At 33.6% G+C, this 22,549-nt stretch overlaps 2 protein-coding genes, 1 long non-coding RNA gene and 1 pseudogene across 3 annotated transcripts; 2 read left to right on the top strand and 2 right to left on the bottom strand.

Annotated features, from left to right (window-relative positions):
• Positions 1–653: 653 nt before the first annotated feature.
• On the top strand, positions 654–7,271 carry LOC131610440 (transcription elongation factor SPT6 homolog). Its single transcript, XM_058882393.1, has 15 exons — positions 654–752; positions 841–909; positions 1,010–1,118; positions 1,250–1,307; positions 1,384–1,514; positions 1,593–1,839; positions 1,932–2,123; positions 2,207–2,332; positions 2,436–2,822; positions 2,918–3,022; positions 3,098–3,880; positions 4,369–4,513; positions 4,600–5,771; positions 5,883–6,092; positions 6,171–7,271. Exons 5-15 carry the CDS (start codon positions 1,453–1,455, stop codon positions 6,930–6,932), a joined length of 4,191 nt encoding a protein of 1,396 aa, XP_058738376.1. The 5' UTR covers positions 654–752; positions 841–909; positions 1,010–1,118; positions 1,250–1,307; positions 1,384–1,452; the 3' UTR covers positions 6,933–7,271.
• Positions 7,272–11,443: 4,172 nt separating this feature from the next.
• Positions 11,444–15,313, top strand: LOC131610438 (uncharacterized). The gene is made up of 6 exons (XM_058882392.1): positions 11,444–12,509; positions 13,088–13,730; positions 13,803–13,903; positions 13,995–14,084; positions 14,166–14,293; positions 14,778–15,313. The coding sequence occupies exons 1-6, from the start codon at positions 11,922–11,924 to the stop codon at positions 14,920–14,922; spliced, it is 1,695 nt and encodes a 564-aa protein (XP_058738375.1). The 5' UTR covers positions 11,444–11,921; the 3' UTR covers positions 14,923–15,313.
• Positions 15,314–15,468: 155 nt separating this feature from the next.
• On the bottom strand, positions 15,469–20,655 carry LOC131610437 (protein FAR1-RELATED SEQUENCE 5-like; annotated as a pseudogene).
• LOC131610439 (uncharacterized) lies at positions 16,354–17,244 on the bottom strand. Its single transcript, XR_009286485.1, has 2 exons — positions 16,841–17,244; positions 16,354–16,750 (listed from the first exon to the last, which is right to left on the bottom strand). It is a non-coding gene; the product is annotated as an uncharacterized LOC131610439 (long non-coding RNA).
• Positions 20,656–22,549: the final 1,894 nt, after the last annotated feature.

The raw sequence follows: 22,549 nt of genomic DNA, 5'->3' as shown, positions 1-22,549 counted from the left end.
GATATATACAATTCATTTTACATTAAATACTTTTTGATTTTTAATTAATACGAAATTTATCTGATTAATAATTCAACACTGAACCAAGCTGAATTCTTTGTTAGCAATCTCTTGCACCAACAGTCTTAAAGGAAGTCAGGATTCTTTGAGGGTTTCATCATATCATCGTCTAGAGTCTGCAATTTATTAACATTGTTGGAGTTGAATACTGATAGAGAGTTATAACATTGTTGGAGTTGCATAAAATTATTTATATCATTGATTATATTAGCCTATAAAATCTTTTTTTAAATGACAATTAAGTTATATTTGTAAATGCGATTAAAAGATAAATTATTTTATAACAAAATAAAATTTAAATTCATATTTATAAATAAAATAAATAATTATGATACTAATTAATCCACAATTATTTGTACACGAGATCATGAAGTTATTGATCAAAATATTGATTACTAACAGGAATATGAAATTACTGATCAAAATATTTTTATTAATTATACATTTAATTATTATTTTTTCACGGGTACTAGACATTTTATTATTAAAAAATATATAGCTGAAATAAATGCGCGTCCCGTACGAGAACCCGTGCGGACGCACGGGTTTATTACTAGTTTAAGTAAGAAATTGAAATGTTACCCGCACAAAAAGTTCGTGAGTGTTACAAAAAAACCTTTTTGTGGAAACTCACTGACGCTAAAACCATTCATCTTCATCCTTCAATCTTCTTCTGATCACCATGGCCAAAGGTAAATCGCAGAAACCGGCAGTTTCTACTAACCCTAATTCAGAATTGATTGAACAATGCTATTTCTAACCGTAATTCAATGGTTGCAGATGAGGTTATTGATGTTGAAGATTTGGAGGAGTATATGGATATTCATGACGAAGATGATGATGAACTAGGTATTATTATGCATTGTTTGTTTGAGTTAGGGAAATACTAAGATGATGAACTTAGGTTTTGATGGTTGTGTCTTAGCGTGCTGATATAATTTTTCTTCAGAAAATGAATATGAACAAGATGGATTCATAGTTGATGACATTGAAGAAGACGAGGAAGATGAAGATGAAAGTGAGCAAGAGCTTCAGAAGAAGAAAAAGAGGAAGAAAATGTTGATTCTTTATCCTTTATATGCTTATGCTTCATATGTTAATTAACATATATTTATAAAACTAACAACAATGCTTCATAATATCCATATACTTTCTTAATTAATCTAAATCTTTATTCCTACTATTTCAGCAGGGAGGAGTATGTCCTTGATGAAGATGATATTTAGTTGCTCCACGACAATAACAAGGTTTTCCAACTTTTCTATATATATTTTTTGTTTTTTTATGACTGTTGGGTTGATAATAATACTCTAAAATTACCAGGAAAGCAAAACGTTCAAGCGACTTAAAAAGGGCCACAGGGAAGAGGAGGAGGATGCCGAAGAAGATGAAATGTCCCACTTCATTGTGGACGAAGAAGAAGAAGAAGTTGATGAGAACGGAGCCCCTGAGAGGTATTTTAATGCAGCCTTTATTCTTTTTCCATAACATTATTATTATTATTATTTGATCTAATGTTGTTCTCTATGTAGGACTAAGAAGCCAAAGGGTGTAAGAAGGCCTATGGCACCAGGAGTCTCCTCCTCCTCTTTACAAGAGGCTCATGAATTATTTGGCGATGTCGATGAACTTCTTTTGGCTCGCAATCATATTCGAGGATCAAATGATTATAAAGAGACTAGACTTGAAGATGAGTTTGAGCCTATTGTTCTCTCTGACAAATATATGACTGAGAACGATCACCGCATTAGGGACCTCGACATTCCTGAGAGAATGCAGGTGTTTTTCTAAGACTTCTATGAAATAAGAAAAAAAGTTCCAAGTTAATTAGATGCATTCTTGTAACTTGAGTTTTTTTTTTTCCCTCGTAGATATCTGAGGAGAGTACCGGTGCTCCTTCACTTGATGGAAGCAGTATAGATGAAGAGGGTCGGTGGATAGTTACTCAACTTAAAAATGGGGAAGTCCCTTGGATTCACAAGAAAGATTCAAGAGAGGAGCTACCGATTGACAAGGATGATATCGTCAGATTTTTGGAACTGCATCATGTGCAAAAATTAGATGTCAGTATTATTTGCCGTTTGATATTTGCATTTGTAGTTTACATCACCTTAGTTTCTTAATATGGATTTTTTTTGTGTTTTAGATTCCTTTTATTGCCATGTATCGAAAGGAGAAGTGTTTAAGCTTATTGAAAGACCTAGAGCAACTTGAAGCTGGTGATGATAATTTTGATATGAATAACAAGACACCTACTCTAAAATGGCACAAGGTCTGTTATAATTTATTTTTGTACCTTTTGCTTTGTTACTATGTTGTTTGATACCGATAACATGATAAGAACATTTCAAATTGATTCCTTGTGCATTTCTTAGATACTTTGGGCTCTACAGGACCTGGACAAGAAGTGGTTGTGTCTTCAGAAGCGGAAGAGTGCCCTCCAATTATACTACAATAAACGGTTTGGCGAAGAGTCACGTTGTGTATATGATGAAACAAGACTGAACTTGAATAGGAAATTGTTTGATTCAGTTATGAGATCACTGAAAGAGGCGGAATCTAAGAGGGAGGTTGATGATGCTGTTTCCATGTTCAACTTGCATTTCCCACCTGGTGAAGCCAGTGTTGATGAAGGACAGTACAGAAGGCCAAAACGGAAGTCAATGTATAGCACTTTCAGTAAGGCGGGTCTGGGGGAGGTTGCAAGTAGGTTTGGGTGTAGCTCTGAGCAAATCGGGTTATGTTTATCTGTAGTTCAGCTGGTAAGTATGCTCAAGTTTAGAACTGCTCTTTGTTTTGACCATAAACTTGTTTTAACATAAACTAAAGGCTTTGTTATGTCTGCCCTCTTCTACAGCATGAGTTGGAAGATCCAAAGGAAACACCACAAGAGTTGGCTTCTAACTTCACTAGTGCAATGTATGATACACCTGAAAAAGTACTTAAATGTGCTAGGCATATGGTATGTATCTCTCTAACTTTGTTGATAATCATTATAATGTCTCCTTTGTTTGATCATTTGTTTATTTGGTTCCAGGCAGCTGTTGAGATAACTTGTGAGCCTAGCATAAAGAAACATGTTCGTAGATGCTTTATTGACCATGCTGTGGTGTCAACCTCTCCTACTGCCGATGGAAATATGACCATAGATTCGTTCCATCAGTTTTCTGGGGTGAAGTGGCTGCGAGAAAAGCCTTTGTTTAAATTTGAGGATGCCCAATGGCTCCTTATACAGAAGGCAGAAGAAGACAAACTCATACAAGTTACTATTAAGCTTCCCGATGAGTATCTTAATAAGTTAATAGACCAATTCAAAGAGTATTATGTTAGTGATAGTGTTAGCAGATCTGCTCAAATGTGGAATGAACAGAGGAAGCTCATACTGCATGATGCAATTTTTCAATTTCTTTTACCATCAATGGAAAAAGAAGCAAGAGTCGTCCTAGCAAACAAAGCAAAGCATTGGGTGCTTATGGAGTATGGGAAGGCCTTGTGGAATAAGGTTTCTGTGGGGCCTTATCAACAACAGAAGGAAAATGATCTTACCTTGGATGATGTGGCTGCTCCTAGGGTTATGGCATGCTCTTGGGGCCCTGGAAAGCCACAGACTACTTTTGTTATGTTAGATTCATCTGGAGAAGTTCAAGATGTGCTACACACTGGGTCGCTTACTCAAAGGTCACAGAATGTCCATGACCAACAAAGGAAAAAGAGTGACGAGAAACGTGTGTTGAAGTTCATGACAGATCACCAACCTCATGTTGTGGTATTAGGAGCCGCTAACTTGTCTTGCCCTCGCTTGAAAGAAGACATATATGAGGTTAGATCTTGGTTTCTATGTTTACATATATATTTTGGTAAATTTTGTGAAGGAATTCCTGTACCGATAATACTAGTAATGCTTATTTTTGTTCTAATTTCAATCACCTTACCGAACATGGATATTCCCAAATCCATCTTTCATTAAGTAGGTTGGTTTACATCTGTTCCCTTCCCTCCAATCTATGTTTCATTAAGTAGGTTGGTTTACATAACAAACTGAATATTCCCAAACACTTCCATATTGAATTTTAAAATGACTTTTTTGGTTAGTAATAGTTAGTGTAAACTTATTTGATAAATAAAATCATTCTCACGGTTACTGTTAAGCTGTTGAAAATGGAATACTCACGGTGTCCTCAGTCGGAATTATGATTATTTTTTGTATACAGACATGTCTTATTTTTTGCCCCCGTCTCCGCTGAAAAAGACTTCTGTTGCTGTGTTGTATTGTGGGTCTCATATGTTGGTTTCTGCTTTTTCTATCAGGTTATTTTTAAGATGGTCGAGGAAAATCCTAGAGATGTTGGGCATGAAATGGACAGGCTCAGCATTGTGTATGGCGATGAATCTCTGCCTCGTCTTTATGAAAATTCTCTAATTTCTTCTGAACAACTTCCTTCGCAGCAACTAGGTGCTTATTGTTTTTGGTATATGCTGCCCATCATCATCATCATCTAATGAATCCTACAGCTTATCCTGTTTTTGTTGCTTTGACAGGTATAGTGAGGCGGGCTGTTGCTCTTGGAAGATATCTCCAGAACCCGTTGGCAATGGTTGCGACACTATGTGGGCCCAGGAAGGAAATATTGTCATGGAAGCTGAGCCCTTTGGAGAGTTTTCTCAACCTGGATGATAAAATTGGGATGGTTGAGCAGGTTATGGTAGATGTGACCAATCAGGTTGGCTTAGACATTAATTTAGCAACAAGTCACGAATGGTTATTTGCTCCGTTACAATTTATTTCGGGGCTTGGTCCCCGGAAGGCTGCATCCTTGCAGAGATCGCTGGTTAGAGCCGGCTCAGTTTATACCCGGAAGAACTTTTTGACAGAACACCAACTTGGTAAAAAAGTATTTGTCAATTCGGTTGGTTTCTTGCGTGTCCGGCAAAGTGGATTGGCCGCCTCTAGCAGCCAATTTTTTGATTTGCTGGATGATACACGAATTCATCCAGAATCGTATATTCTTGCTCAGGAGCTGGCCAAAGATTTGTATAAGGAAGATGGCACAGGTGATGCAACTGATGACGATGATGCCCTAGAGGTGGCCATAGAACACGTGAGAGATCGACCTAGTTATTTGAAAAACCTCGACGTTGAGGAATATGCTGTTGGAAAACTTCGTCAAGACAAAATTAAAACTTTCTATGATATAAAGAGAGAATTGATTCAAGGGTTTCAGGATTGGCGTAAGCAATATGAAGAACCAAGTCAGGATGAGGAGTTTTATATGATATCAGGTGAGACAGAAGAGACTCTTGCTGAAGGTAAAGTGGTCCAGGTTACAGTTCACCGAGTTCAAGCCGAGAAAGCAATATGTAGGCTTGAATCTGGAATGACTGGAATCCTTATGAAAGAAGACTTTGCAGATGACTGGAGAGATATAATTGAATTATCTAATAGGCTACATGAAGGTGACATACTCACTTGTAAAATCAAGTCAATCCAAAAGAACAGGTATCAAGCCTTCCTTCTTTTTAAAGAAAGTGGAATGAGAAGTGATCGGGTGCATAACAACCACAATTTTGATCCCTATTACCATGAAGAACAGAGCTCCTTGCCGAGTGAGCAAGACAAAACTCAGAAACAAAAGGATGCAAAAAAACATTTCAACGCAAGGATGATTGTTCATCCACGATTTCATAACCTTACTGCTGATGAAGCAACCAAGGTTTGTTTTTTTAGTAACTTCATGTTATTGTGTTTGTTATAGTAACCATTTTTAAATCATAATAAGTTGTGATCTTTTTTTAATTCTGCATATTCACATGTCTTTATGCAGTTCTTGTCAGACAAAGATCCTGGTGAAAGTATTTTCCATCCTAGTTCACTGGGTCCTTCATACCTTACTTTGACTCTTAAAATTCACGATGGAGTATATGCTCACAAAGATATAGTTGAAGGTGGGAAGAAACTGAAGGACATCACAAGCTTACTTCGAATAGGAAATACACTTAAAATTGAAGATGACACTTTTGAGGATTTAGATGAGGTAAGGTACTTCCTCTTGCTTTTTGGATACCTTTCTTGTGACAATATGACTTACTCTTTCCTATTCATAATTGCTCAGGTTATAGACCGATATATTGATCCCTTGGTGACTCACTTAAAAACAATGTTAAATTATCGCAAGTTCAGGACGGGCACAGAAACAAAAGTTGAGGAGCTTTTGAGGATCGAAAAGGCGGAATATCCCATGCGCATAGTTTATAGTTTTGGCATCTCTCTTAAACATCCAGGCACATTTATATTGACTTACATTAGAAGTACTAATCCACACCACGAGTACATTGGTCTTTACCCCAAAGGATTCATGTTCCGCAAAAAGATGTTCAAGGATATTGACCGGCTTGTGGCATATTTTCAAAGGCACGTTGATGATCGAAAAAATGATTCAGTAGCTTCCGTTAAATCTGTAGCTGCAATGGTACCAATCCGAAGCTCTGCAACTGGTTGCTCATCAGGGGCATCCGTGGGGAGTGGCTGGGGTGGTTCAAACAGCAAGTGTGGTTCCAGAACAGGACGACCTGATTACAGAAACAATGGGAATCGAGATGAACGCCCTAGTGGAATGCCTCGTCCATATGGTTGTGGTTCTTATAACAGTAGCAGTAGAGGACACAGCAATCATGGCGCGACCAGGTGGGGATCTGCTATAAAAGACAGGGATGATAGTTTAAGCAACTTCCCAGGGCTAAGGTTCAAAATTCCCCTGGTGGTTGGGGAACTGGACTCAAGAAAGCTGTTGAAAGTGGATGCTCTCGAAACTGGATCAAATGATATGAATTTCTTTCTCACAAGAACATTTAGTGGACCTTTCATTATTACATAGATAAAATGATTTTTAATTTTTGTATTTACATGTTTACTTGATCTTAGTTTATGTACAGAAAACTCATAATTTAGGGTCATATGCCTATATATACACACAAAAAGTGCTTTATAAATTGTTTTAGTACAATCTTAGTTGAGATAAAAAATTTGAAAGAGAATTTATTATTATGTCAAAATAAAATATAATTCTCATACCTTTGTTTAATGATATTTCATCTTTGATTTACACATAGTTTTACTCATATAATAAAGTGTCAAAATAACATCTCTTTTGGTTTTGGTGCCCCAAAAAGTTTAAGATCTTGTGTGATCACACGCCATAAACATACTTAAAACTGCAGCATTTCAAGTTTCAACATAAATTGCTACACAACATCTTTTAATTTGAGATTGAATCTTATTTTGGGTTAGTTGTTCTATTTTGGACATCTAATATATAGTGACAATTTTTTAATCCACCTTTGTTTATTTATGTCACTGCTTTCAAAGATATATATCAGGGAATACCTTTTTTTTTTGTCAAAATTTGGTTTTTTCTGTAACTATATCTACGGAATATAAAAGTATTTTTGGAAGTGCGCACGATGCTTAATAATCCCAAAGGGTGGGGTAAGAAGCTCTCTATATATTTAAATTTAGGAACTATTCTTTTTAAGATGTGATCATTAGATTATAAAAGAATAGAGTTCGGATTCAGAATTGATATCTTATCTAATAATTTTTTGTTAGTGATGAAATATTTTTTTTGATTGGAGAGTAATAAAATGTGAAAAAAAAAGGATAAATAGTTTCATTTTAAGAATATAATTTTATAATTGATTTGATTTTCCTAAATTTATAAATAAAAACTATGCAATTTGAAAAAGCATCAAAGTCCATGAAGAAATAATCGGCGGAAAATAAGTATGAAAGGTGAAACAAAAGAGGATGGATTTACAGTTGATGAAATAAAATGGAGGATGAAGAAATTACAAAGCATGTGGAAGAGCAGTTGATGTAATGGAGGATTAAGAAAATGCATAACAGGTGAAGAGCTTAGAAAAAGAATAAGAAAAAAAAGTATGTTTTTGATGAATATGATTGATAGAGATGGTTTGCTTAATATGAATGTTTTAAAAATCATATTGATTGTCAAATCAATAAGGATATTAGGTCAGTAATTCATTATATAACCATGTTTCGAAAAGAAAAAAAAAAGAATTAAACATAAACGCCAGAGTCTATATGCATTCACTACTAATGCGCCAATAGGAATGGCGCATGCATTGTTTGCAAAAAGGGAAGGTGCCATATTTACTGGCGCCAATGTGTAATTGAAGATCACGGTGTGTTAAATAATACTTGATAAATAATACTGCTGTCATGTTTACATACTCTTTGACATCTAATGAGTCTATTTGTTGACTCCATATTATATGTTAAATAATATTATTTTATCAATAAAGTAAAGGAAATTTTTATTTCATCAAAAGCACTCTATGGAAATTCCATTTTGCCTTTGTGTTACCAAAAATGTATTTTCAGAACGTATCTTTTTTTGTTGTTAAACTTCAGTTAATTTTAGAGATATATTTTTGAAAGAGACTTAGAAATACATTTCCAGATTTTCTACAGGCTGCAACAAATTAAATACAAAGGCTGCAAACCAACCATCCTGAAAACAGAGAAACATCATCAAATGGAATCGTGACACGGTGGTCGGAGTGTCTGAAAGTGGATATTATCAAAAACCAACCGATCAATATAGACTATGAATGGCTCTGTCGTCTGGTTCCCTCTGAGCAGGTCGAATGCAGTGGTCCGCGAACGGTCTTCAATATAACCTGCGACAAGTGACCAACCCGAGATGCGGGGAAAAGGTTGTAGGATCTAAGCCTAAAATCATAAGGATTATTAGTTAGTAACGAAATCACAATAATTAACAAAATGGAATCACAATATAAGACCAATAAATTTTACCGTCATGAGTGTGATGCTGCCGGTCATCTGCCTCGTCCTTCACTTGCAGCCTTCAGACAACTTATGGTACAAGTACACCAAACAAGCTGTCCTCAGTTCCACTCATGGATCCGCTCAAAATCATCAAAGAACCGCAGGTACATCACATCAGTGTAAGTCACACTAGTGTCCACAAAAATGGCAGTTCCAGCCAGATATAACAGGTATGCTCTTATAGCATATGCTCTATGATGGGCGACCTGCTCGGGATCACCACGAGCTTGCTATGCACGCAGAAGCTCATCATCAAACACCTTTTTCAAAAAGATAATTATGACATGAGCACCATGGGTGACGTCCATCTCAGCCAAAGCACTCTCAAGGTCAACTCCCAATCTCTCTACCAACAACTCCAACGTCTCCTCAATAAAACAATCATTAATCGTAAAAACAACTTAAGTAAAACGTGTATTATGGCTTCTAAGCTTGCAAACACTAAAAAAAGCTTGAATTTTAGACCATAAAACATGATTTTTAGGTAAAATTACATAAACTCCAAAAAGCTCAAAAACAACTTACAAGTGATGATTTTTCTTGCTTCAATCTGGTTGAACATTGAACTTTGTCAGATGCTTGATGATTCTTGATGAACTTTTTACAAAATAGGATGATTTTGACGCAATGGGGGTTGAGAGGGTTTGAGTGTTTTGTGTTTTGAAAATGTTTTTGAAATGAGGAAGGGGAAGAGATAGCGCGCGTTTAAGTGCCAACATGAATCGAAAATGCATCTCTGGTTTCCTTTCGTAAATGCATTTTCGATTTGTATCTGCGTGTTAGCTTGACTTCCCCAGTCTTAAAAATTCTTATGAATTTGGGGCGCTTCCGAAAATGTATTTCTGGTTCTTACTCGTAGTTGTATTTTCGATTAGTTGACAACTGTTTTACTCAGGTCTCGTACATGAAACCCAGGTTTTCAAGCTTTTGGTGCGTTCCAAAAATACATTTATGATTTTCATGAGTAGTTTTAGAATTTCGTGTGGGGCACATGATTAAATCGATCCTACTAACTCTACTATATACATACGTGTCAAAGTTATGAAAATGTGACATGATTAAATCCATTTGATAAGCCTAAAATATATAGAAATCTTTTGCATAAGTGAACTAAAAATTAGATGAAAAAATATAACAACGATACATTACTAATTCGTAAATCCTATATGTTTAGATATAAAAATTTTAACAAATATTTTGAATGAAAATAATTCAATTATTTATTTTTTGTAATAATTTTTTTAAAAGTGTTTCATTGTGAAAAAAATTATTTGAGTATATTAAATGGAAATTTTTAAATTTTAAAGGATGATTTATATTATGTCCATGTTTTATGTTGCTTTAATTTATGGCGGCATTGATAATACTAATTCTCACTTTTTTATAGTTCACACACTCATTTCTTCAATTTCATTTTTTATACATTTATATTTTTGTATTTTAGTTTAAAAACATTGTTAGGGATAAAAGATGTAGATAAAGTTTTACAAAGAAATAAATGTATATTTTAAATATTTTATTATATGTTATATTTATTTGCTTATATTATATCACCGTTAATATTATTTATTGTATTTATTTAATTATGTGTATTTTTAAATATAAGTGTTATTATTAGTCGCCTAACTCAAGAAATGGTGAATTTAGAGGTTAATATCCGAAACATGTTCCGGTGGCAGGATAAAAAAATTTGGGTCCAAATTACCCTAAATCTTTTTATAAATAGGGTCTCTAAACCATTTCTTCAACATAAATAGAGATGAGCCAAACATATCCACACCTTTTTTTTGTCTACTTCAATGATGAGATGTTGCCACTTCAATTTAGGTTCTCCGAGGACACGCCTCTCATCGAGCTGATTACCATACTGGATTTTCTCCTGCAATATCTAGAAAATTAAAAGATGGTCAAGCTTGAATATCTTTCACTCCTACTTGACACTGAAGAAGAGATAAAGTCCACCCAGTTTTCACTGAAGATGGATGGCGATTGAAAGGTTATGTGGAGTACTTTTCACTGATACTCTACTAAGGGTCCAATGGAAGTGGATGTGAAACTTCAAAGATCAGTATAAGATGTTATCAAAATGTTGCAACATCCTCAACTATCCGTTTACAATAATATGCAATGTTAAATTTCTGTTCAACTATCTATGTAATTTCGACTATCTATGTTAAGTTGCTTTGGATTTTGTTTGATAGTCAGTGTTTATTTCGAATATGTGTGTCTAAAAGCTACTACTTGGTGGTTTCAAATATGCATCTCCAAATCTATTCGATAAAAAATTAAAATATGATGAATTCGGATATGCATATCCGATTAAAGGAGTATTATAGAAATTTTACCAAAGACCTTTAAAAACCTATAAAAATGTATTAAGAAGCTCCTTAACTATAGAGGTGATAGGTTAAATCCTCTCTCTTTTCTGGTCCAAGCCCAATCTATTTGATTTTGAAGAGGCCCATGATTCATTAAAACAAAAAATAAACACATTTTATTTTAACGATTAAAACATGAAACCAAATTAAACTCGTCAGCTTGTTGTACCATCATAAACAAGTTGATGTGTCGAACTGAACTCAACTGGCCGGTAAACGGAGACGGAGTTTCTCGCCGCCGCCACTAACAGTGAAAAACTCCTTCAGGTTTTCCTTCAATTTTTTTCTTCCAAATTTTCACCGATACAATTCACACCCTCAATTCCAGATAATTCCGTTGCATCAGATATCCACTCCTCACCGTGATTCCCCAATTATACGCTAAACCGCCGCGATTGATAACTTAGGTTAAAATATTACTGTTGGTGATTTTTTTTCTTCAGTAGTAGTTGAATTGAATGATTACGAGAAATCTGTAAAATTGTTGTGTATAATAACGAGTTTTTTATGGTAATTCATTCATGTATACATTTGATTGTGTGAAATTTTTGTAAAGAATCTGATTTTGATGTAAAAAGGTTTCATAATTGAATAGTTTGAATAAAAATTAGATTTTGATGGAAGATTTAGGATCTACCCGGTTTGATGGTATCAGCAATGCTGTGAGGAGGAAGAGAAGCCAAACTTCGCGCAGGCCGCGGCCTGATTCGCAGCCTGTTGTTGATGATTTGACTCCTTCATCAACACCTCCTTCAGACAGTCCTGACAAGGCGTCTAGCGATGAGAATGATGGTTATGTTAATACTGGTTCCAAGAGGAAAGAATTTAATCTCAACCATTGTGTTACTCAGCCCTCGCCGGCTGTTGGACGGGGTGGTTTGCATAATAGACGGAGTAGTGAAGGTGTTCTTGCTCCCGCTAATTGGAAAGGCTCGAGTAGTAAATTCAAGGATGGGCTTGATTCAGAGTCGAAAAATGCTGATGTATATGGTGGGAGGAATACTGAGGGGAGTAGTTTGGGTCAGTTTGGTGTTTCTCAGGATGGATTAGGGAACGAGAATAGGGTTAAGAAGGTTAAACTCAAGGTTGGTGGTGTGACGCGTACTATACAAGCTAACTCTGCTTCTAATAGTGCTTCCGGAAGTGGATCAACTTCAAAAAGCTCTCGTTTATCGGACGCCTCCAGACCGCGCCAAAAGCAACAGGTAGTTCTGTTTTCGATGTAAACGTAGGATATATATCATTTATAAGTTATTCATTATGTTAGAGATATAATGCCGTTTAAGTGTTTTCACATAAATAATAAATCTTTACACTATTGGAGATTTGATCCTAGACATATTATCATAGCTCAATGGCCAAGTAGTTACAAATTTGATCTGAGTTGTTGCAGTTCTTCATTTAAATGTAATTAACAATATAGAGTAGGCATGCACATTGATCACATGCTTCATGCCCAAAGAGCTTTTACGTGAGGGGGGATTTATATATTAACGACCTCTGCCTAAAAGCTTAGTTTACTTATACGGATATTGGCCATACGATATTTGGTGTTTCTCAACTATTCATTAGTTAGCTTCTTATCAAATGTAATTTTGTTTCACGAGAATATCAAAGGCGTATCACATCCGACGTGTCTGTGAGAACGGCAGGGGTATTTAGATTTTACTTTTATGGAAAATATATTTGGTCTTGATATCTTGTCTATATATGTAATACTTTCCGTTTTCTTTTTTAACTTATAATCTCGTTTGATTGCATTCATCAAATTGCGTTATTACAGAGTAATTCAGACGATAATATTTCTCCGTCTGATAAGAGGCGCAGCCTCCAAGGCCTTCCGTGGAAGGATTTCAAAAGGGGTGGTTTTGGTCTTGGGAAGGAGGAATCTTCGATGGGGAAGATATCTGGAAAGAACACGTCTAGCAAGCAAGCAGACAAGTCTGAACCTGTTCGTAAGAGCAAGAGAGTACCCAAGAGACGTGTCCTGGATGGGGAATTCGATGATGACGACGATGCTGATGATGAGATTCGGTACTTGGAAAAGCTGAAAATATCAAAAGTTTCTGCAGTATACAAAGATGAAGAAGAATTAAGCAAGAAACATCGAAGACTCTCTAGCGTCTCTAATATGGACAACTCCGCCTCAACAAGGTCAGGCAAAGATGGAAAGAAAAGGTCTAGATCTGATAAAATGCTTGTAGATACAGATTATGAGGGTGAAGAGGAGTCAGGGTCTGATGGAGAGCTCGAGGATAAGAAAAAGAAAAAGCAGAGGAAAGAATCTGTTGATGTATTGATGGACACTAAGAGAGAAATGACTCTTACAACGCGTCAACGGGCCCTTCAATCAAGCAAAGATACTTCTACATCTAATGCGAGTTTAATTGAGTTTCCCAACGGATTACCTCCTGCCCCGCCTAGAAGTGAGTATTAATTGTACTATTTTCTTTTATCAATTTTATACCAGAATCATTAACCATGTTGCTTGACTACAGAGCAAAAAGAGAAGCCTACGGAAGAGGAGCTGCTATCAAAGAAAACTGAGGCTGCCAATAGACGTAAAATGCAAGTTGAGAAGGCTGCGAGGGAATCTGAGGTTTGTGTTTGTTCAATCTAAATTACAGTTTTTTTCTCTATAAATTACAATTTTTCATTGGAAGGCATATCCATTTAAATTTGTTTTCCAGGCTGAAGCTATCAGAAAAATTCTTGGGCAAGACTCCAGCAGAAAAAAGCGAGAGGATAAAATAAAGAAGCGCCAAGAAGAACTGGCACAGGTTTGGCAGTGTTAAATGAGTTTTCTACATTCTGTTTTTTGTTTTGGTAGCTTTCAGTTCTTATAAAATTGTTTTTTGCAGGAAAAGGCAGCCAACGCAGAAAAACTTGCTTCAAATACCATCAGATATGTGATGAGTCCTACTGGAACAACATTGACTTTTCCTGATGAAATGGGGATCCCTCCGATTTTAAACTCTAAACCCATCAGGTATCTAGCTATGCTAATTTGATGCATCTGACCTGTTAAACTATCTTCCTGGTAACTTGTTTATGTATGTTTGGCAAATTAGAAGAAAGAAAATGGGAATGATGAAAACTGGTAGAATTTCGTGCTATTTACCAAAATATAAATCTCAGTGTGTGTCTCTGGCTTTAGCTCTTTCCATGATTTTGTCAACAATCTATGAGAAGAAGTTAGATACCCGTGCATGTATTGTGCTTTTGGTAATTTGATGTTGGAACCTGTTTGACTGTCTTCTTCAGAATTCTTTTTAATATGTTTGGTGAATAAAATTAGAAGGGATAAAAATTTATTTTAATAATTGTGCTGTTCATTAAAAAATGTCAGTGCCTTATCTAAGCTGATTCCTTGATTTTGACCCTGATGAAGACTGATTAAATGTTAAGTTCGTCTGAAAAAACACATCAAAACGTTCCTTCTCTGCTAATGATATCATTGAATATTGTTTCAGTTATCCTCCACCTCGTGAGAAGTGTGCTGGTCCATCATGTACAAATCCATACAAATACCGGGATTCAAAAACCAAGCTTCCTCTTTGCAGTCTCCAATGCTACAAGGCTGTTCAGGAGAAAACTACAGCTGAAACAATCTGCTAATTTTGTCGATACTCCTTTCCTGGCTTCTGCCAGTTATATGTTAGTATTTTTATCAATGATACAGGCTTTACTGCTTTATGCTAGAGCAATTACGCGTTGAGCGTTTGGTAGAGGGTTTTAATTGCGGATTATTCATTGCTCTATGATGTTTTATTTAATGTTGGTATAAGAGATTTTGTGATATTGATAATAGCATACAGTGAAGTGGAAACGGATACATCATGCACAGACCTATCTTGTTCCGTTTCTTATCCTAGCTTTTTTTAGTGGCAATGCTATTGCCAAATAGAAGTCATTTTGGCTATAGCTTGAAATATGGATGGTGAAAGGTACTTGTATAATTTTATTTGAATGGATGACTTTAAAAAGAGTTGTTAGTTTGATTGTTCCAGTGCTCTATGTCAATGTTGGTGGCGTATTTAGTGAAATGGCACCATCTGTGTTTAAATATTAAGGTAGCAGCAGTTCTAAAATAGAGCAATTATGTATCATCTATTGCTCAATTTCGTGCTTGAGATTTGTGGAGGGATAACTGGTGGTCTGAGTTGGGGACAGGAATGGATTCCATGTTGAATGGTATTAGTAATAAGAAATTCCTTAGGTGGATTTGTTATTTGCAGAGAGATGGATTTGTTTTCATAGCTAGGTGGAAAAAGGAGCGAATGATTTTAAGGTCTTTTAAGGACCAGTTTAAGAGTATAGGAAGAGAGGTGAAGGGAGAACTCGGAAAAAGAATATAGGAAGTTAAAGGTGAATCTGAGTCATTAATTTAAATTTTATATGTATGGAGATTAAAATGTATTTAAGTCATATTTTTAAATGAACATGAGTGTCTTCCCTTAAATTAATGACATCATTTTTTCTTCTTTTATTTCTCTCTCTCAATCACCATTCTTCTTGTTCCCTTTTGTTGTTTTTCCATTGCCTTCTCTTTCCCCCTTTAATTCTTTTTCCACAACCTTTAGTATGTGAAGGCTCAGGTGGAACAACATCAATTTTTTTTTAAATACACCGGTCAAAGACACGTGGGTCTGAACGGGTAAGTTCATTCATAAATAAAGTTATTTGATGAAAATGTAATTTTAAATCAAATTAAAATTATACTTATGTTTTATGACTTATTTACATATGTTATCAATAATGGTAATCTTACGAAATACAATAAATCACTAACTTTTATAGATGCTTAAAGATTAATCTTATTTAAAAAAAATATTGTTTTAGAAATAGATAAATTAATAATTACACGAACTGGTCAAATGAATAGATCAATCAATGTAACAAATTAAGAATCACACTAAAAATTATTAGACTTATTAACTAACTAGGTTCAGCAAAACATGACTGAATTAGCATATGTACTAAAAAAAAAATTAGTATTTTATTTAAATTGTTAAAATACGTAAAAAAAAATATATAACAATTGTTACGTACAAACAACCCAAGAGAAAATATCATTCTAAATCAACCCAAAACATTATTAACTACACATCTAATCTATACAGTATATATAAACAAGACTCTTCAAAATCATTTAAAATTTTGTTCCTCACATCTAATTACAACAAACACATGGAAAACCATTGAATCCACATTCTTGTTCTTCTCCCTACTCATGTCCCTTGAAACTTGTCCCATTTAGAGCAGAAAAAGACAATTATACACCATAAAAAAAAATTCACTCGGTACTAACTTCAACTGGTTTTTCTCCAACTATTCCATCAAACTTGAACCTCATAACTGGGACATGAGCGTCCGAAATTGGTTGCAGCTCATTAACTTCATCCACAACAGCTAGGATCTCATGCAATGTGTAGAAAAAATCATGCTGATAAAAAATATGAAAGATCAGATGTGAAAATTGAAAATGATTTTGATGATGTGTATATCGGGAAAAACATGACTGCTCGCAATCTACCTCTCGGTTCACATAGGATGGCTCAAGTGAACCATACACAACAACAAAAGAAAAAGGGCCATGAACCTACGTTATAACATAACCAAAGAAAAATGGCATAAGTGAACCATACACAACAACAAAGATGCAGTAAGCTGCTTTACCCAAATTTTTATAATCTGAAACACAGCAAACAAATCATATTTGCAAAAAATGTTACTGTGAACACATTCAATAAAACAAGTCATTACCACGAGTTGTAAGAAAAAAGGATCTCTACACAAATCAATCTAACGTAAAAAATAACAATGAGAGAAAGAAGAGAAAAGAGAAACAGAGAGAGAAGAAGAGAGGGGTGTGTGACGGCTAAGGTTTTTGTTGGAAGAAAGAAGAAGGTTGCTTGTTATATTGTAAAAACAATTAAAACAATTTCAAGTCAGCTAAATTAGTGCCAGCTAGAATGGCACGTATGTCAAATTTAACAGATTTTAATAAAATTTAACGGAAGGGACTAATATAACCAACGGAATTTAATTTAAAGGTCTTAAAACGAATCTTTATTAAATAACGGACTAAAGTGAAAATTGAAATTAAATTAAAGGATTTATTAAGAGACAATTCAAATATACATGTAAAAATGTAAAAATTAGCAAAATTCATAAAATTTTATTTGCAACAAAATAAAGTGAGCAAATATTTTGTTTATTAAATTAAAAAAGATTGTGGAGATAGTAATCCGCGAAAATAGTGAGTTTCATTTATAAAATATTTGATTCATATATAGGACATTGAAGACATATGTAATCGCACGGGTAAATTTACTTAATATTTTATAAAATTTATTTAGATATATGCATATTTAAATTTGAAATGATTTTTTAATTATAACATAAATAATAATAATAATAATAATAATAATAATAATAACAATAATAATAATATAAACTCAACTGTTTTAAATAATCATAAAAAAAAGGGGGGCTTGTGAATGGAGAAAGGAAAAAATAAAAAATTTGACATTTAAAAATAAGAATTTTGTGTCTCAAATAAAAATAATTTATTAAAATAAAATAAATATTTTTTTTATAATGGCCTGTGAGAAAAAGAAAAAAAATTACATATGAAAATAAGAATTTTGAGCCTCAAATAAAGATACTTATTAATTAAAATTAAAATAAATATGTTGTTGATACTGACTCATAAGAAAAAAAAAACTTTTACATTTAAAAATGAGAATTTTATGTCTCAAATATAAAAAATTGTTAATTAGAATAAAATAAGTATTTTGTCGATGTGAAAAAAAAGAAGATTTTGTGGTGATAAGAATCCCTAACATAGAACATTTTAAAATAGATATTATGTGAAACAGTAAAAAATTAGCGATTAAAAAAATGGAGACAAAAATGAGAACTTGAGAGAACATGAAGTAAAAATAAGAAGACAAAGAGGGAGAGAAGATAAAAAAGAAAAATTGAGAAATTTGAAATTAGTGTAGAGAGGAAAAAATACTTTAATGATGTGGACAAGTGAGTTAAGAAAATAGGAAAGGTGAGGGAAATAGGGAAGAAAGAGAGTGATAGGGAAAAAACTTTTTGAAAATATTAGGTGCCACTTGGATGAAAGGAAGCATTTAATTGGTTAGTACTATTTTATTTAGTCAATTACGAAAAATAGTATTTTGTAGTGTAAATGAAATTTAAGTTGAAAGATATATAGGTAGATCATTAGCATCTTTCATTCTTAGGTAGATAGTTAATTGGAACCAATAAAAGCCTCCAACTCATCTAAAGGTCTTGGTAAAATTTTACTCTTCATATTAGTCATTTTCAATTCGATACTATAACCTTCATTGAAAATGAGGAACAATTTCTTTTTATCTGAACCAGCCATATGCATGCATTTAAAAAATTGTGCTCATGCTTTTGAAACTAATGTCCTCTCGTTGTCGAATTTAAAACATTCCTCCAATACATTTACATCACAATCAAAAACGTGTTTACTTGTTGCTAGTTTTGTCCATTTATTAACGATGTAATAAATTGAAATTTCATTAAAATCTTTCCCCTTTAATACAAAAAGTATATGTTGGCATGACATGCCTTCATAGTCAAATATTCTGAATGAACAACAAACAATGTGATTAGAAAGATGATACATAACTTTTCTATATTTGCCCACTTTGGTGTCATTAACCACAACATTATCAAGTATAGAAAATATTAAATTCTCACCTTCATTTTTTATTTCTTCAACTCCACAATCCACACATGAACTCCATAGCTTCATATGAAATATTTAAAAAAATTCATGAGTATAAACCTCTTTGTCGTGCTTTTCCAAATCCATGTTCATCTTCAACTCTGGATTAGAGTGAAGTGTGTCATTATCTGCAAGTAGTTCTTTGTGCCTTTGTGCTTCTAACGCGGAATCAAATCGCATCCAAAATTCCACTAAAGTAAGGTTCTTGTTCAAGTAGTCCAAATAATGAATTCTCACTCTCTAATCTTGAAGTTCTCAAAACTCCAGCCATAAACATATCTTTAAAATAAGCAGGTATCCACATGCTTCTAAGATCATACATTTTAGAAAGTCAACCATTCTCTTCCAAATTGAAATCACTAATAGTATTCTTCCATTTTAATTCAAATTCTTCTGAGGACTCTGAATTCCAAACACATGACTTGAGACGATTATTAAATCATGTATTCGAATTTAAGGAACCACCCAATTTTTCAGAAAGTTTTTTTAGAATGTGTGACATACAGAACCTATGAGACGACTCATTAAAAACCTCTTCCACTGCATTCTTCATAGCCTGGTCTTGATCTGTTATTATCACAATAGGTTTATGTCCCCCCATTGCTTTCAAAACTACCTCAAACAACCATACAAATCATTTGTATTTTTCATCGCTTAATAATGCAGCCCCAAAGGTTATGCTTTGACGATAATGATTTATGTCAGTAAATGGGGCAAAAATCATGGAATACTTGTTTGTACCGTAGGTTGTGTCAAATGAAATTACTTCTCCAAATAAAGAGTAATTTTTGCGACAGATTCCATCAGCCCATAACACACATTTTAACTTCCCTTCATTATCAATCTCATAATCATAGAAAAATGACGGGTCATAGAAAAATGACGGGTTCATCTCACGTTTTCTTTTAAAATTATTAATAAACATATTTGTATCAGAGTCTTTGATCAATTTTTTAAGTTTCTTGAATAATTTTGAAATCTCTCTGTGTACATCCTATGTTTTCATAACTTCCAATCAGCTCCTTTAGTATTTGATAAACTTTTCAAGTCCCCACATTAGATCTATTTCATGAAAATAATATTTTTTTTATGAACATTATTCACAATCTTTACTGATCTTAAGAATTTTTTCTTTCTATGTGTGACTAATCCATGTGAACGACTTTCATAAAATTTTGAGACTTCATATTTACTGTCAATAGTTCTCTTGAAAATAATTCTTGCATGGCATCCCTCTTGTGTCAATTTTCTATTTCTATTTTTAGCAAACTATTTTCACTGATAAGCAACTCGGGTAACACTATCCTTTTTTTTGCTTTAAAACCTTCTGTTGAGCAAAGAAAATACTTCCACTTGACACCATTTTTATCTTTTGTTTCAGTCAAACTACGCACACTAAAACCAACAACATGTGCATACTTTTTATAAAAAAATTCTCCTTCTACTAAAGTATCAAATATCTTGCCAATCACAGGTTTGAGTTTACCATCGCAGACTGGAATCCAATCCTCCAATTTATTTGCTTGATCATTTACATCTTTGGTTGGTGAGACTAAATTAACATTATTCTCATTCATCTCTATAAAAATATTCCTAGAAATAAACACAACAAAATAAACAAAAAGTAATTAAATAAATTAACAATTAAAAAATTAAAATGTGAAATTTGTGATTTGCAATTGAAAAAAATAGTATTAAAGAGTGCAGTTTATATGATTTTAACATGTTTGTACGTGTGATGATGAATGAATTAAAAAAAGGAATGAATATAGAAAAAAAAAGTAAAAGAAGAAGTATGGTCAGAATGTGAATGAATAAACAAATGTGAGAAGATGAATCAACAAATTGTAAAAGTAATACCATTTAGAAAAAGAGGAAGTTGAGGCGACATACGTACAGTACACGGTTAAAGGAGACAAAAGGGGACGCGTCTCTCAACTTCTCTTATATAAAATCTATCATATGAGAATGCACAACTTATATGATCCATAAGAACTCACTAATCTAGGTAAAGCATTTGAACTTTCTTGATTTCTTATAATTCAAAGATTCTCTTCTTGTGTCACGGGCTTAACAAGTTAGTATTTATGTTTACTAACCTTTAGAAAATCACCATAGGGATGAGGATGATCAGCTCATCCATAGGAAGGGATGAGGATGATCAGCTCCTCTATAGGAGGTCCCCGAAGGAACCTGCAAATATCGAACGGAAAAAGATCGTTTGCCCAATTAGCCGCCAGGAAGATGCCTTTCCATTGCTGGAAGACGGAGCGGAAAGGTTGATTTTATCATCGAGTCGCTTCCATATAACATTTAAAACCTCCATAGGAAGTTTGAACTAGGATCTTGGCTTCATTGCAGCGTGAAACGAAAATCGGAATGTTGAATCCATGTTAGAGAACGAAACCAAGTCGATTAGGGTTTGAAAATTTTGAAGGAAGGTCGAAGGATTTTGAAGAGAATTAGGGTTGAAATGGAAGGGACGAAGGGTCAAAGGGTTTTGAAGATTTTGAAGGAGTGTCGAAGGGTCAAAGGGTTTTGAAGATTTTGGAGTGTTGAAGGGTTTTTAACTTGATATTTTCTTTTTAATTTTGATAAGCTTCAATTCAAATTTTACATACATTCAATCATATTATATCATACTAGCGTCTAAACGCATTTATCCGCTTTTTTAGTTTGTTTACTCGTCAAAAGATAAACGGATAATTTTTGTAAAAACTTTGTGATATGCACTCATCAGTTTTTTTACTCATCAGTTTGTTTACTCGTCAGTTTTTTTTAGCGCGCACACCCAAAAAATTATAACTCTTTCACTCCAATTATTAATGGAACAAATTGAATAGAATATGATCACTCCAACTACAAACACCTTACAAATATAAACCCAATAAAAAAAGAGAATAAAACATAACGAAATAGAATAGAATATGATGTTTGTCAAAATAAAATATATAAATTTTGATTTACCTTTATTCTAAAAAGATGTTAGCTATAAAATCAATTTACATGCGTTAAAGAGAGAATTTTTCTATTTTATATAAACAGAGCGAAGTAGAATAGAATAGAGTAGAATAAAATAGAACGAAGTAGAATAGAATATGATGTTTGTCATCTTTATTCAAAATGAACAACTTGAGAGAGAGATATGACACTTTATGGAAAGAGAGTGTGTATGTGTCTAAATAGATTTATTTTTAGTATGACGTATATGATATGTCTTAGCCCAATAAAAAAGTGAAATGACATATATAGAGGGAGGGATAGGGTAGAATGCTAAAACATATTGAAATTAAACATTTATGACGTTAATTTTAATTAAACTAATCATGTTTAAATAATATTATTATTAATGGACGTATAACAAAAAATCGGATAAAAGATCTGCTCTCTGAATAGAACTCTATAAGTTTAATATCAGAGAATAATAAAATTACTTTTAAAACATATATTTATCATCTTGATTTTAATTCT

The sequence above is a fragment of the Vicia villosa genome, linkage group LG6 (assembly GCF_029867415.1).
Source record: "Vicia villosa cultivar HV-30 ecotype Madison, WI linkage group LG6, Vvil1.0, whole genome shotgun sequence".
Taxonomy (NCBI): Eukaryota; Viridiplantae; Streptophyta; class Magnoliopsida; order Fabales; family Fabaceae; genus Vicia; species Vicia villosa.
This window is presented reverse-complemented; position numbering and strand designations above follow the sequence as displayed.

Excerpts from the sequence above, each read along its gene's own strand:
- LOC131610438 (XM_058882392.1), top strand. The coding sequence starts at position 11,922 with ATGGAAGATTTAGGATCTACCCGGTTTGATGGTATCAGCAATGCTGTG. Across the intron at positions 13,731-13,802 it reads ACCTCCTGCCCCGCCTAGAA|AGCAAAAAGAGAAGCCTACG; the intron begins GTGAGTATTAAT and ends GCTTGACTACAG. Across the intron at positions 13,904-13,994 it reads AGGCTGCGAGGGAATCTGAG|GCTGAAGCTATCAGAAAAAT; the intron begins GTTTGTGTTTGT and ends TTTGTTTTCCAG.
- LOC131610440 (XM_058882393.1), top strand. The coding sequence starts at position 1,453 with ATGTCCCACTTCATTGTGGACGAAGAAGAAGAAGAAGTTGATGAGAAC. Across the intron at positions 3,023-3,097 it reads TTAAATGTGCTAGGCATATG|GCAGCTGTTGAGATAACTTG; the intron begins GTATGTATCTCT and ends ATTTGGTTCCAG. Across the intron at positions 3,881-4,368 it reads TGAAAGAAGACATATATGAG|GTTATTTTTAAGATGGTCGA; the intron begins GTTAGATCTTGG and ends TTTTTCTATCAG.